The 13,925-nt window shown below is 39.3% G+C and overlaps 1 protein-coding gene across 2 annotated transcripts in view; it reads right to left on the bottom strand.

Moving 5' to 3' along the window:
• Nucleotides 1-13,925, bottom strand: part of DNAH6 (dynein axonemal heavy chain 6) — a 297,682-nt gene that overhangs the window by 133,633 nt on the left and 150,124 nt on the right. For both annotated transcript variants that reach the window (XM_032243483.1, XM_032243484.1), the window contains 4 exons: nucleotides 9,353-9,524; nucleotides 5,455-5,601; nucleotides 4,673-4,746; nucleotides 2,594-2,748 (listed from right to left, as the gene is read on the bottom strand). In XM_032243483.1, the coding sequence (XP_032099374.1) occupies nucleotides 2,594-2,748; nucleotides 4,673-4,746; nucleotides 5,455-5,601; nucleotides 9,353-9,524 (548 nt within the window). The remainder of the gene's footprint in view (nucleotides 1-2,593; nucleotides 2,749-4,672; nucleotides 4,747-5,454; nucleotides 5,602-9,352; nucleotides 9,525-13,925) is intronic.

Here is a 13,925-nt window from a genome sequence, read left to right as displayed (position 1 = left end):
TCTGCCAATTTACTTGTAAATGGATTGAAAACTTCCCCCAGTAAGAATCCTCTAATGTAGTAGGTAAGTTACATGTTCTCTTATGTAGTAGGCAAGAGATGATTCTCCTAATTACTGGCTTATATATTAATAGATTTATTCTACTATTCTTGGAGTGTGATGCCAACTTTGGTGACATACAATGGGCAGAAAGTGCCTAGTGTATTTGCTCTTTGAAAGCACAGGCTCTAAAGCAAAATTTCCCCCGAGTTAGAAGACTTTTATTTACTTACCCTATGTCAAAAAGCCAAAAACTAAAATGTCACCAACAAATGGAAATATAGTATGTGCTAAATTACCATTTAGTAATTAATCCATAAGTCACTTTCATAACAAAGTCCTTTCCATTGCTAATCAGCATTAGGTGTTTGAAAGCTCTTATAAGCAGAGATATGTTTTCTCTGATTCCTAACTACTGATCCTCTCTTGAATAAAAGAGAACAGTCTACAACATTACTGACATGGCTGTCCTTTGTGCATCTGAAAACCAAATCTTCACCATTCTACAAATGGTTTTTAATTTCCTTCTATAATATTTTAAGCCAACCTTGAGGGTCCTGGTAATTCTTTTTCACAAGAGCAAGAAAGATTATAAATAGAATTAAACCAACTTTGTCTATGGTCTGGTCTATTCTCCAGGAAGTTTCTCAGACCAAAATGCTGCCATTATTTTTTTTTCCTTGCAGGCTTAGGGCCTGCCTGAGTGATGGGAATAAAAGTTGTTACGGGATAGCATGTGGGTATGCTGTCAGAGGGATGGAGGGGAAGCAACTGGCATCTGGACAGGCCAGTGACAAACGACCTATGTTATAACACTTAATCTGTAACAAACATAAATCTTGAATTAGGATTAATTAAAGAGCTGAAATATGGAAAAGGTAAAGACTTTATTTGCTTATGGTTTATGTGAAAAAATTCTGGGGATTTAACTGTCAGTCTTAACAAGAACTAATGCTAAAATGTAGTTGACACAGGAAAAAAAACCAAAGCCATGAAAATCTTGCTGCAGCAGTCGACCATGGGAAATCCTGCTTTCACTGTATTTTACTGTATTTATTCCACAGAATCTGATATCAAATCTAGATGCTATATTTTAAGTAGAACCTTGAAAAATTATAAAGTGCTCAGTATGTGAAGGCTGGAAATAAATCTCTAATAGTCAATAAGAAAGACATGGGATAATTTTGCTTAGAGAGGATAAAGCTAAGAAGAATATGGAAATAATTTTCAAATATTTGGAGGGATGTTATGAAAAAAGTGAGCCAAGTTTGGGAAGGGGCACCCGTAGTGGAGTTAGAGCTGAAGTGCTGGCTGTGATCCCCACCTGCCACTCACTGACTAGAGGACTTTGGACCATTTACCTAACCTCTCTGTGGCACACTGTGTTGTCCAAACAATGGCTGCAATAATGCCTCTAGTCCTACTGGCTCTTTGATCCCATCAAGAGACAGGGTGTCTGTCCTCTTCTTATGACCCGAGTGGACCTGTATGACTGTACTGACTAGAAGAGCATGGTAAAAATGATGCTATGTGACTTCCAAGGCTACGTCAAAAAGGCCGTTTGGCTTCTGCCTGGCTCTCTGTCTTGGAGCACTTGCTTTTGGAGCCCTGAGCCACCATGTGAGAAGTCCAGATACCCTGATGCTGTCATGCTGAGAGCCAAGTGGAGAGACTACATGGAAGCAGAGATGCTCCAGGCACTCAAGCGGCTGTCTGACTGCAACTGCAAGAGAGATGCCCAGAAAGAACAGCTGGGAAAATTGAGAGATGATAAAATGAATCTACTAAGGGTAGGAGTGGCTTGTTATGTAGCAATATACCACTGGGACATTCTCTGAGATTTATTCGTAAAGAGATTATGATACCGAGCTATAGAGAGAGTGTTTTACCAGGTAAATGAGATGCTCCATATCATGGTTTCATACCCACACTGAGTGCCTTAAATCATGACTACTCCACAGGATGGAATGGATACCAGAAGCACAGGAAGTAGAGGCTTGCTTATTCTGGAAGAATCATCTCAACATTAGAACTGTCCAACAGGACAGGAGCCAATTCCGAAAGTGTGCCCCAAGGCCTGCAGATATTTAGACTGGATGCTCATGAATGTGTCAAGTGCCCTCATAGGACATTTGCAGTGGATAAGAGTAAGACTCACAAGCAGGTGAAATGTATGATCCTGGATTGAACTTGTTTTGCTCTAATTTTGAAGCTCCCCTTTCTTTAGGCATGCATGGAATTAGCTTTGTTATGCCGTACATGTATCTCTGTAAACTACCCCATATCCTTTTGTAACAAGACAGGACAGATAAAAACGAACAAAAACCATCTGTTAATATTTAACAAAAATAATGACTCTGGGGATTCTACAGAAAGCTCATTCCATAAATATACAAAATAAATTAAACAATGACTCAAGTTATAGTGAGAATTAATAAAAGACCTCTGACCATCTAGCAATCTGTTTAAAGAGTTTTATACAACTTATTTTTTTTAACCCTTTATTACAAAAAAATTAAATCAATGCATTATTGGGCGTCTTATAGCACTATACCTTGAAACATGTTCTACAGCATCCTGGAAGAACACCAACTTTACTTCTTTGGGATTTGTGAGATTATAATCGTCAAGATAGTCCTGTAGAACATTTCCAATTTTCTCTATATCAGGCATGTCATCATAAATCCGATCAGCTTTATCTGCTCCAAACTATAATTTATGGGAGAAGAACCAAGTTGGATCAATTCTGATAGAACATATTCATAACATGCATAATCCGGAAAATCCATTTCATTCAACTTCTTTAAGAGCTACACTAGAAGTCTGAAGATCTTTGCAATAAAATTTATGTAGAAGCTCCGAAATAGACTTTTGATTTTTCTCACAACTCTACATTCTGGTTTCTTTTTTTTTTTTTTTTTGAGATGGCTTCTCTGTTACCCAGCTGGAGTGCAGTGGTGTGATCGGCTCACTACAACCTTTGCCTCCCAGGTTCAAGTGATTTTCCTGCCTCAGCCTCCTGAGTAGCTGGGATGACAAGTGTCCACCACCATGCCCAGCTTATTTTTGTATTTTTAGTAGAGATGGGGTTTCACCATATTGACTGGTCTACAGCTCCTGACCTCAAATGATCCACCCACCTCTGCTTCCCGAAGTGCTGGAATTATAGGTGTGAGCCACCGCGCCCAACCTGGTTTCATATTTTTGCTGTTAGGTTACTGACATTAGAAAAGCTAACTGGTTAAAAACTGTGCATAATAGACTGCCATTATTATAAAAAAATCATGCCAGAACTATTTGTAGTTTTTAAATAGCAGTCATCTAGGGTTACCTAAATTTGTTGAGAATGAAATTCAGGTGTAAACTATAGGGAGTCAAGTCCTTATTTTAATCTATTGATGATGTCTCCTCTCTATTGTATGTAGCAAACTGCCCCAGGGGCACTTTCTCCTGGACTCTTTTACTAAAACACACATAGGCAATGCAAGAAGAGTCTAGCTGTTCCTTTCTGTTTATTCCCTCATCTGATAATACAATAACTAGAAACACACAGGAAAATAATCTTGGGAAACAAACTTTGGACCATACTTTTAATAATAAATATATACTTTACAAAAATACATAGTTTATCTTTTTTATTTGTCAAGTGTAACACTTATCTAGAGTGGAGTTACCAGAGCAGTGAGGTACTGTATACATATAATATAAAGACGAGTTCCTTTATGTGTTGGCATTGATTGGGACCCTGCTATGTAACTCAGTGCAGGAACCTGGGAACTTAAGATGAACAAAAACAGATGTGGTCTCTGCCCTCTTGGAGACACTAGGAATGTTTTACTTGAACAAGGGGCACCTTAGTAAAACAACATGGTTATCTGCCAATGTAGGTAGGGGAGTGAGATAGTAGATTTATTCTAGGCAGGTCTAGAGGGTAAAAATTACCAGAAGGTAAAATTAGGTTTAGAGGGTAAAAATTAGGTAGGTAGTATTGTGGAGACAGGCTTGAGGAACTCACAAGGGAATACAAAGGAAGTTAAATGTAATACAAAATTTGCTACTAATTAGAGTTACCCTGAAATGAAGAGGACAATTCTCTTAACCAAGTAGCTTCACTATGCGGAGTATAACAAGGGGGAATTCCTGAGTTAAGAGACTAGACCTCTCTGCTTTCTTCCAAATTGAATACTGGATGGCTCTCTGATTCAAAGTGTTTCCAAAATGAACGTAATTAGATCAAGAGTCAGCAAACTTCTTCTGTAAAGGGCCAGATAGTAAATATTTTAGGCTTTGCAAGTCATATAGTCTTTGTCACTATTACTGCACTCTGCTGTTGTAGAGCAAAAGCAACCACTGGTTGTGGCTATGTTCTAGAGAATTTTGTTTACAAAAATAGGTGGCAGGCAGATAAAAGCTGGCTGACATCTGGCCTAGATCTTAACTCTTCACACAGGTGAAGTTTTTATATAATATGAATTTGCATTGGAAAACAGTAACTGCTTTATAATTTTTTTTTTCTTTTTCTTTTTTTTTCCCATTTATTTATTTTATTGCATTTTAGGTTTTGGGGTACATGTGAAGAACATGCAAGATTGTTGCATTTTCAAATGAGGTCAAGTCAGTCTAACATACTTGCCTTAATGAAATCTCCAAATATGATGGGCTTATTCAAAAAATATTCCAGGCCAATTGCAATTCCAAAATGTTTATCTATTTAAAGAACAAAATCAAGTTTTTAATGTAATGATAATCTTGAATGCAATATTTTAGTGATAAAACATATAGAATAATAGCTGCTACTTTACTTAGAAGACTTAATTAATATATATATAAAACTAAGAGAATACTGTGTTAACACCATGCCACTTTAGTTTGGCTGATAATCTCCCAAGTTTAAGAGTAATGATACTTAACAAATAATTTAAAACATTTCTTAAATAATGAATATTGGATACTTATATAAGAAATAAGAAGTACTTTAGAATTATCTTGGCTTCTTATCAGACAAAATACTGTTTCTCCTACTTTCTCTCCCCTACTTAAAACTTCATAATAAATTAAAATATTAATGCTTCCTGAATTTATTTATTTATTTTTGTATTTTTAGTAGAGATGGGGTCTTGCCTTGTTGCCCAGGCTGGTCTCAAACTCCTGAGCCCAAGGGATCCACCCACCCAGCCACCCAAACTGCTGGGATTATAGGCATGAGCCATCATGCCTGGCTGACCCTTCCTGAATCTTAATAAAATTATTTTATAATATTACATAATATTTCATATATTTTAAATATTTGAACCATCAAAGAAAATAATTTTTACTCATAAATGATGAAAATTCATTTTGTGTTAAATTAACAGAAACCAAATTGCTTTTCTACTCAAATAAAAAAAGAATAGCTAAATAAAGATTCATATTTACTGGCCATTTCTGTCAGAATAACATGGAAATAGTGCTTATCTTCATTATTAATCAAGCGATCATGGAAGACTCTTTGGCACTCGTGGCAAAAGAGTCTAAATATCTGAATTTCTTCTCTTATTGTTCCTGAATCACATTGGAGGATACCTGTTTTTTAGAAAAAGAAAAAAAAAAAGAAAAATTCTACATTTTTGTAATCTCTAGTAATAGTTTAATTAGGAAATCCTTAAGTACAACTTTATCCCTATATTGCCAAAAATGAATGCTTCCCTAGTAGATATACACATATACTAATAGTGACCTCATTTTTTGATAACAAAACTGTGACACATTATTTTACAAAAACATTTTTTTCCCTGTTTTGTGATGTTTCTTTAACTGAGTATTTTAAGTGGTCAGACTTCACAATATAAGCAAGGTTCATCTCATTATTACATAGGTTGCAGTATGTTAAGTGAAGAGTCTCACATTACTTTAAAATATACTAAAGTATATATATTTACTTATCTTGCAACTTTCCCCCTCCCAATGCTTATACTGTTTCTGAATCACCCATTTCTCTCTCTTTCTTCCCCAATGTTCCGTTCTTACCAAATGCCCTGGACCTTCTGGCTTCTACTAAGATCATTCTGAGTACTCATTTCATTAATGTTAATTGTTATTGCAAACAAAGTTCTAATGATTTCAAGTTACAATCAAAGCAACAATGTATAGGAATTCCTGGAAATGGTCCTTCTCCACAGGGACCAGCAATATGGGGCTCCTCACACTGTAGGCAGGGGCAGGGACAGTGTCTACTGTGCACGTGGGCACACTCAGCAGATAGTGTGTACCACATAGCATGGTAGGTACTGCTCATGTTGCTTTGGAATACTAGGGTATTTCTACAGATAATGATGCTACCTTTTTTTTCTTTTTGCATCTCATATTTGTGTCTGTGTGTGTGTTTGACATATATATTTCTTGAAATGCTTGAAGTTTTAATTATTTTCAGTTAATATTTGTAGAAATAAGGAAATTTCTAGGATCTTTGGATGAAATGCGGGGACAAGGAGAAAGAGATTCAACATTGGAATTTCCTGGGTATTTTATGATGTGTAATTTTAGAGATAAAGTCCTGAATTTTGAAGCTCAAAAATTATCTTAAAAATAGGAATAGAAAGGCAGTGGGGAAGGATAATAAATAAATGACTAGATTAGACAATGTCTGAGGATCAGGAAGTGAGTCTGAAGCAGTTCATGAAAGAAAGCCATATTCTAACGTTTTCTAGGAAAATTGAGTTCATGAATCACAGGACTAAACTGCTAGTATAAGAGGGTAAGATTTCAGTGGAGGAAGAGGCAAATTATTGTGCCATCCTGTGGCAAGGATGCTATATCAGCTTCGACAGTCCTTCAGGCTCTTGAAGGAGGAAGAAAAAGAAAAGAGTCACAGAGCCTGCACATGGGAGTTGGGAAGATCAGGAACGTGTGTGAGAACTGTGCATTAGGGAGGAGCAGAAGGGGTCTGAAGGGTTCTTCATGCCTAAGCTCCTGCCATGGGACAGCATCTTCTAGCTCATTCCCAGGCTTGTTAATGCACAACAGGTAATGACTTAGATTGTGATGAAGACAGGAAAGAGGGCTGGCTTTCAAAGAGGCCAATCACTGCTTCCGCTTCACATGAAAGCACTCTATAGCTTTTGCTTTGGCTACTTTGCAGATACTAAAAACAAACTTATAAATGTTAGTTAGACTCTTTTTAGAGAAAAAAAAATATTGGCTGGGCAGAGTGGCCTGTAATCCCAGCACTTTGGGAGGCTGAGTCGGGTGGATCACCTGAGGTCAGGAATTCAAAACCAGCCTGGCCAACATGGCAAAATCCCATCTCTACTAAAAATACAAAAATTAGCCGGGCGTGGTGGTGTGCACCTGTAGTCTCAGCTACTTGGGAGGCTGAGGCTGGAGAATTGCTTGAACCCAGGAGGCAGAGGTTGCGGTGAGCCAAGATCGCACCACTGCACTCCAGCCTGGGCAACAAGTGCAAAACTCTATCTCACAAAAAACAAACAAACAAACAAAAAGAGTGGTGTAGAACAAAGGGAACTGGCTGGGGAGTCAGGGGTGAAGTAGATCATGGAGCAACTAAGAGTTAGTGTCCTTTTATACAAAATCAAGGGAGATTTGTTTATTCATCTAGATATTCATTCATTCAGTGCCAGGCCCAATTAGGCACTGGGATGCAGTTGGCCATGTGAAATACATACAGCCCTTGGGGAGCTGATGTCCTAGTGGAAGAGACAGATACATAAACACACATATATGCAGAGAAATATGTGCGGTATGATTTCAGGTAATAGGAGCTATGAAGGGACATGGGAAAGTTTTGCTGAGGAGGTGACATTTGAGCAGGGAGAGTGAGCCACATGGGTATCTGGTGTCAGAGCATTCCAAGTGACATACAGAGGTCCGTAGGTAGGCCCGATTTCAGGAATGGCAAGGAGGTGGCAGTAGCAAGGAGGAAAGTGGCAGGCAATGAAAGGGAGAGGAAACCTGGATCCAGATCACACAGAGACTCAACACAGGCAGGTGCTAGAAGCAGCCTCTGAGTCCCTCTGAACAGGGTAAACGGACAACTGGAAGCAGGAGATTAGAGAGGAGGTTAGAGGTGTAGTGGATGGGGTGGTGAGAAGTGGTTAGATTTGCGATATATTCTGAAAATAAAGCTGTCAGGATTGTTCGTGGATTGCATAGGGGTTTTCAAGGCTCCTGGCCAGATCAACTAATGGTAGTCTCCTCTGGGGATGGGGTATGTACGCATGGCCAGGGTAGAAGGGAAAAGCAAGAATTCAATTTTGACATGCCAAGTTTCGCAGGCCAGCTGGATGCCTGAGGGAGCACACTGAGAAGGAAGCTGGATATGCAAGTCAAACACTTAGAGGAGAGGTGGGAGCTGGAGGTAGGCACTCCAGTGCCATCTCTGAGTAGACGGTATTTGATGTTGATGCTATAGAATTGACCAAAATTACTGAGGGAATATGTGCATAGATCTGAAGATCAAGCCCTGTAGCCCCAACATTTTGAGGTAGGGAAGAGGAGGAGCAGCTATCAAAACAGACTGAGTGACAGCAGGCGGTGAGGGAGGACCCCAGGGGAGCCTTTCCTGGACCACTGGAGAAGGTGGGGAGGGGCAAGTTGTGTGGACACTGCTGTGAGGTTAAGGTGCTGCTGAGAGCTAACCAGTGGATCTGAGCAGATGGAGACGGGACTCAGGAAGAACAGTTTAGCGCAGTATCGGGTATCAGACTTTGATTGACTTATATTAAAGGGAGAACCAGAGGGAATAAGTGGGACAGAATGGTCTCTCCTCCCCGTCCCACTTAGAGCAGAGAAATGGGAGGGGTACCAACAGGGAATAAGGGACTGAAAGAAAATTATTTCTTTTTAACATGGAAGATATGATAGTGGCTTTCTATGCTGTTAGGCATGATCTAATGAAAAACGAAACACTGAAGATGAGAAGTGGGAATTATGAGAGCACAATCCTTGAGTAGACAGGAGGGGATGGGATTCGGTGCTAGAAGGACCATTGGCACTGATAGATGCAGGGGCAGCTCAGCACAGGGAAGGAAGATGCAAGCTGTCTGGGAGATTTAGAAGATGAAGCAGCTCTGGTCCAATTGCTTCTATTTTATTTTATTTTTTTCAGTGAAAGAGAGTAATCAGCTAGGAGTGAGAAATGGGAGGTGGTATTGGCCATGTGAAATAGTTGTGAAGTACTCAGCCTGAACAGGGGCAGGTGATGGGATTTCCAGGTGAGTCACAGACACCTGCATGCATACGATGTTACTGAGAGATCTGAAGGCCAATGGAAAAAAAGGGAGGGCGAAGATCAGAAAACAAGGGTTCAGTACAGTACCTTGCACACATTTGGATAAGTCCCTCAAGTTAAAGATGTAATGGGACTTGGCAGGTGTTGGCAGGAGGTCAACGCTCATTCTGTTATAAATCTCAACTGAGGCTTCTACAATGCTTGATGCAGTTTGCTTTACAGCTGGAGGAAAATCACTCAGGAAGCCATTTAAGATGGCCTAGAACCAGAAACAAAATATGAGAGGTTTACATTTATTTAGTATTTAAATATCTATCTTTTAAATACTCCAGATGATATATTTTCTAGTAACAGATAGAAAGCCAAATTCCGACATAAAGGCTTCTGGTATCAAAGCTCTTCTGCTCATTTCAGAAAACATTCTCAAGCATGCGCTCACTGTTGTCTTCTGTGATTGTTTTGTGATGCCTGAGTGGCATTCATATCTGACTAGTGAATTTACATGAACGTACACTCAAGTTTAGATCTCTGCTTGAGGTGAGTCTAAGGTGCCTTCACGAAGGGCACAAACTCAACTGGAAATGAACGGAAACCCTCTCTCTCACTTTTGTGGATGAGTGACCACAACACTCACAGATTTTCATTTTCATGTATATTTTAAGTGTGACTTACTTGCAATGGTGAACTCCACCACATCTCAGCTTCCCCATCTCAGTAGCTGGCCGTTCCCTCCTAAGCTCAGATCAGGAGCTTGGAAGTCTCTTTAGACACCTCCCATTCTCTGTCCCGTACAATCAATCTTGAACACATTTCTTGGGTCTGTTTTCTTCCCTCTGTTTCCTCAGACATCATCCCATTCTGGGTCCCACTCTTTTTTATCTGAGCTTCTCACCTCTCTCCTTCACTCTGGCTTCTCCACTTCCATCCTGGTCTCCCTGCTGGTTTACCCTTCCCCCAACTCCCTCACTTCACCCCTCCCTTCTTTGCTCCCTATGTCTTTGCCACAGTAGCCTGAACACCCCTGCTCCTTCCCAGCTCAGGCCCCTTCACTGCTGCTCGCCTCTCTCTGTGCCCACCCCTCTCTGCTTGGCAGGTGCCTTTTCATCCTTCATGTTTTAGGTTACATGCCGTTTCTCCAGAGAGGCCTTTCCTTGCCACTCAATCTAAAACAAGTCCTCCCATCAGTCTTTCTGATCTTCTCATCCATAACATCACAACTTGAACATATGTTCAAGTGCTTGGAAAATCATTATTGTTTTTTTAAATAGATAAATTCTTATCACCATTAACCCTGGAGTAACTCATGGGAGAAGCCACCAGAATGCATTTCAATGTTTGCAAGGTAGTCCAATCTGGAGTTGTGACTTCAGATTTGGTGTCAAATATGAGATCCTTTGAAATAAGCCTGAGTATTTGTTTTCCGTGGGCCTCCTGTTTAACATTTGCTTTAACTTGTGAGGATGATCTTTTTAGGTACCCCCCTCCTGGTACCCCAACATGAGTTTAACATACTCCACATGGTCTGTATTTTGTGTAGGGCCTTCCCAAAACCAATCTTTAAATTTGAAATCTGTCCAGTTTGTATGTGTGTGGTGGAGAACAGATGAGCTGATAATTATTTATTTATATATATATATATGTAAAAAGTTCCAGCCTTCTGTTCTCCACGACACAAATACAAATACAGTTTCTAACATACACATGAGTAACTGTGTCTATATCTAGATATCTCATTCATCTATTCATTATCTGTGTCCATGGAAGAAGATCCATGAGGACAGGGATGATACACCAATGTCAGGCATATGGAAGGCGCCCAACTGTTTAATGAATGAATTAAAGGCTACTAAATTGGTATTCATACATTAAAATTAACATCTTATTATAGAATTTACTGAGGACCACAACCTGGCATTCTACTTAAGGGTCTGGCTTACATGATCTGTTTGGTAACTTTGCAAAACTCTTACTAGGAACATGTACAGAAGATATAGCCAGATTTCTCAGTTTTGGGGGAGAGATTCTTTGGCATAAGCACATTATCAGTAGTTTATGGAGCTGATCATGGTTTTCAATTACTGCTGTTACAGCTTTCTAATTAGAAATTTCATTAAATTTAATTTACCTGGTTGTGTGCTGTTCAGTTTACCCTTAGAGTGTATAGTGATGCATATTTCAGCACATAAATTTCCAATAAGTAAACACTCAGGTTTGTATGAACTGTGGTTCAAGAAAGAGTCACTTATAATGTACATATTCCAGCTGTGCAAACCGTGACTGGGCATTAGTGATACTGCATATATGCACTGTTTAACTAATTTGCAACAGACTATCAAAGAAAGTACAGTGATAGGACTAATTGTATTAACACTAATAGGTGATTAAAAACATCATCTATAATAATATACGTGTACTATTTAGACTCACAGGCTTCTTTTACATACTATAACTAAATCTATTTATATATGTTGCTAACAATAAATTTAACTTATTGATTTTGCTCTTCTTCAGTTCTTGATTATCCCCAGTTCTTTCTTCTCCAAACAGTAATGAAGGACAGGGCGGATGGGTGATGAATTCTTGGGTCCTGCTTAGATGGGTTGCGATGAAAAATGAAGTTTGAGATCCACAGGGCTAGAGCAAGTTTATTTTTTTTCTACAGGCAAAATACCCTGCCAGTTGTAATGAGAGCAATATGCTTTCCCACCTGAATTCAGTCCAACCCGGTAGCCCCCAGAATCTCTCAGTTTTGCCACATTTCATTTACATTTCCCCTTATAGCTAGTGTGAGTTTTAAACATAAACCTGTAAAAGTTACAGGGGGAAGAAGCAGCCCTATCACAGCCAGCTTTCAGCTGTGATATGCTTGCTGGATGATGTTCCCATGGGTGGCACATTTTCACGGACATAATAATCCCACAGGAGGTTGAGAGTTGGGGACTGTGTCTTTCCCAGTGGCCCAGACTTCACTGCATTCTTCCCACCCACAAATGGATATAATTCCATTTTCGAATGATTAAGAATGATATTTTTGCAGTCATAACCCTGAATTTGCTTTAACTTACTAAAAAATAAAATAATTTACAAATTCAGTCTCTTCTAACCAGGCATAAGTGACTTGAGACACCCCTCACCACTCATCACATTACAGTGTATCTGCGGTGTGGTTGGGAATCACTCACTTCAAACTTCAAAATATAAATATAAAAGTTCTCAAAAAAAAGTGTGCAGGGGCTTAGACAACCGTTCTAGGGGCTTTGCTGGTTCCTGTTATGTATCGTTCCATATTTTAGTGTTTAATTATAGGAGCTAAGCTCCCATCCTTTCATATTTTCATATATATACATATATATATAATTTTTTTATTGCACTTTAGGCTCTGGGGTACATGTGCAGATAATGCAGGATTATTGCATAGGTACATACATGGCAATGTGGTTTGCTGCCTCCATCACCCCGTCACCTATATCTGGCATTTCTCCCCATGTTATGCCTTCCCAACTCCCTACCACCTGCTGTCCCTCCCCAGTCACCCCCAACAGACCCCAGTGTGTGATGCTCCCCTCCCTGTGTCCATGTGTTCTCATTGTTCAACACCCGCCTGTGAGTGAGAACACGTGGTGTTTGCTTTTCTGTTCTTGGGTCAGTTTGCTGAGAATGATGGTTTCCAGATTCATCCATGTCCCTACAACGGACATGAACTCATCGTTTTCGATGGCTGCATAGTATTCCATGGTGTATATGTGCCACATTTTCCCTGTCCAGTCTATCATCGATGGGCATTTGGGTTGGTTCCAGGTGTTTGCTATTGTAAACAGTGCTGCAATGAACATATGTGTGCATATGCCTTTATAATAGAATGATTTATAATCCTTTGGACATATACCCAGTAACGGGATTGCTGGGTCAAATAGAATTTCTATTTCTAGGTCCTTGAGGAATCGCCACACTGTCTTCCACAACGGTTGAACTAATTTACACTCCCACCAACAGTGTAAAAGTGTTCCTATTTCTCCACATCCTCTCCAGCATCTGTTGTCTCCAGATTTTTTAATGATAGCCATTCTAACTGGCATGAGATGGTATCTCAACGTGGTTTTGATTTGCATTACTCTAATGACCAGTGATGATGAGCATTTTTTCATATGTTTGTTGGTCTCATATATGTTTTCTTTTGAAAAGTGTCTGTTCATATCCTTTGCCCACTTTTGAATGGGTTTGTTTGTTTTTTTCTTGTAAATCTGTTTTAGTTCTTTGTAGATTCTGGATATTAGCCCTTTGTCAGATGGGTAGATTGCAAAAATTGTTTCGCATCCTGTTGGTTGCTGGTTCACTTTAATGATTGTTTCTTTTGCTGTGCAGAAGCTCTGGAGTTTAATTAGATCCCATTTGTCTGTTTTGGCTTTTGTTGCTAATGCTTTTGGTGTTTTAGTCATGAAATCCTTGCCTATGCCTATGTCCTGAATGGTTTTGTCTAGATTTTCTTCTCGGGTTTTTATGGTGTTAGGTCTTATGTTTAAGTCCTTAGTCCACCTGGAATTAATTTTAGTGTAAGGTGTCAGGAAGGCGTCCAGTTTTTGCTTTCTGCACACGACTAGCCAGTTTTCCCAACACCATTTCTTTTTGATTTTAAAATGGTTGCTGGAAAAAGTTTATCATT

This window comes from Sapajus apella, unplaced genomic scaffold (assembly GCF_009761245.1).
Source record: "Sapajus apella isolate SASKATOON/1434 unplaced genomic scaffold, GSC_monkey_1.0 scaffold52, whole genome shotgun sequence".
In the NCBI taxonomy this organism is placed as follows: domain Eukaryota; kingdom Metazoa; phylum Chordata; class Mammalia; order Primates; family Cebidae; genus Sapajus; species Sapajus apella.
This window is presented reverse-complemented; position numbering and strand designations above follow the sequence as displayed.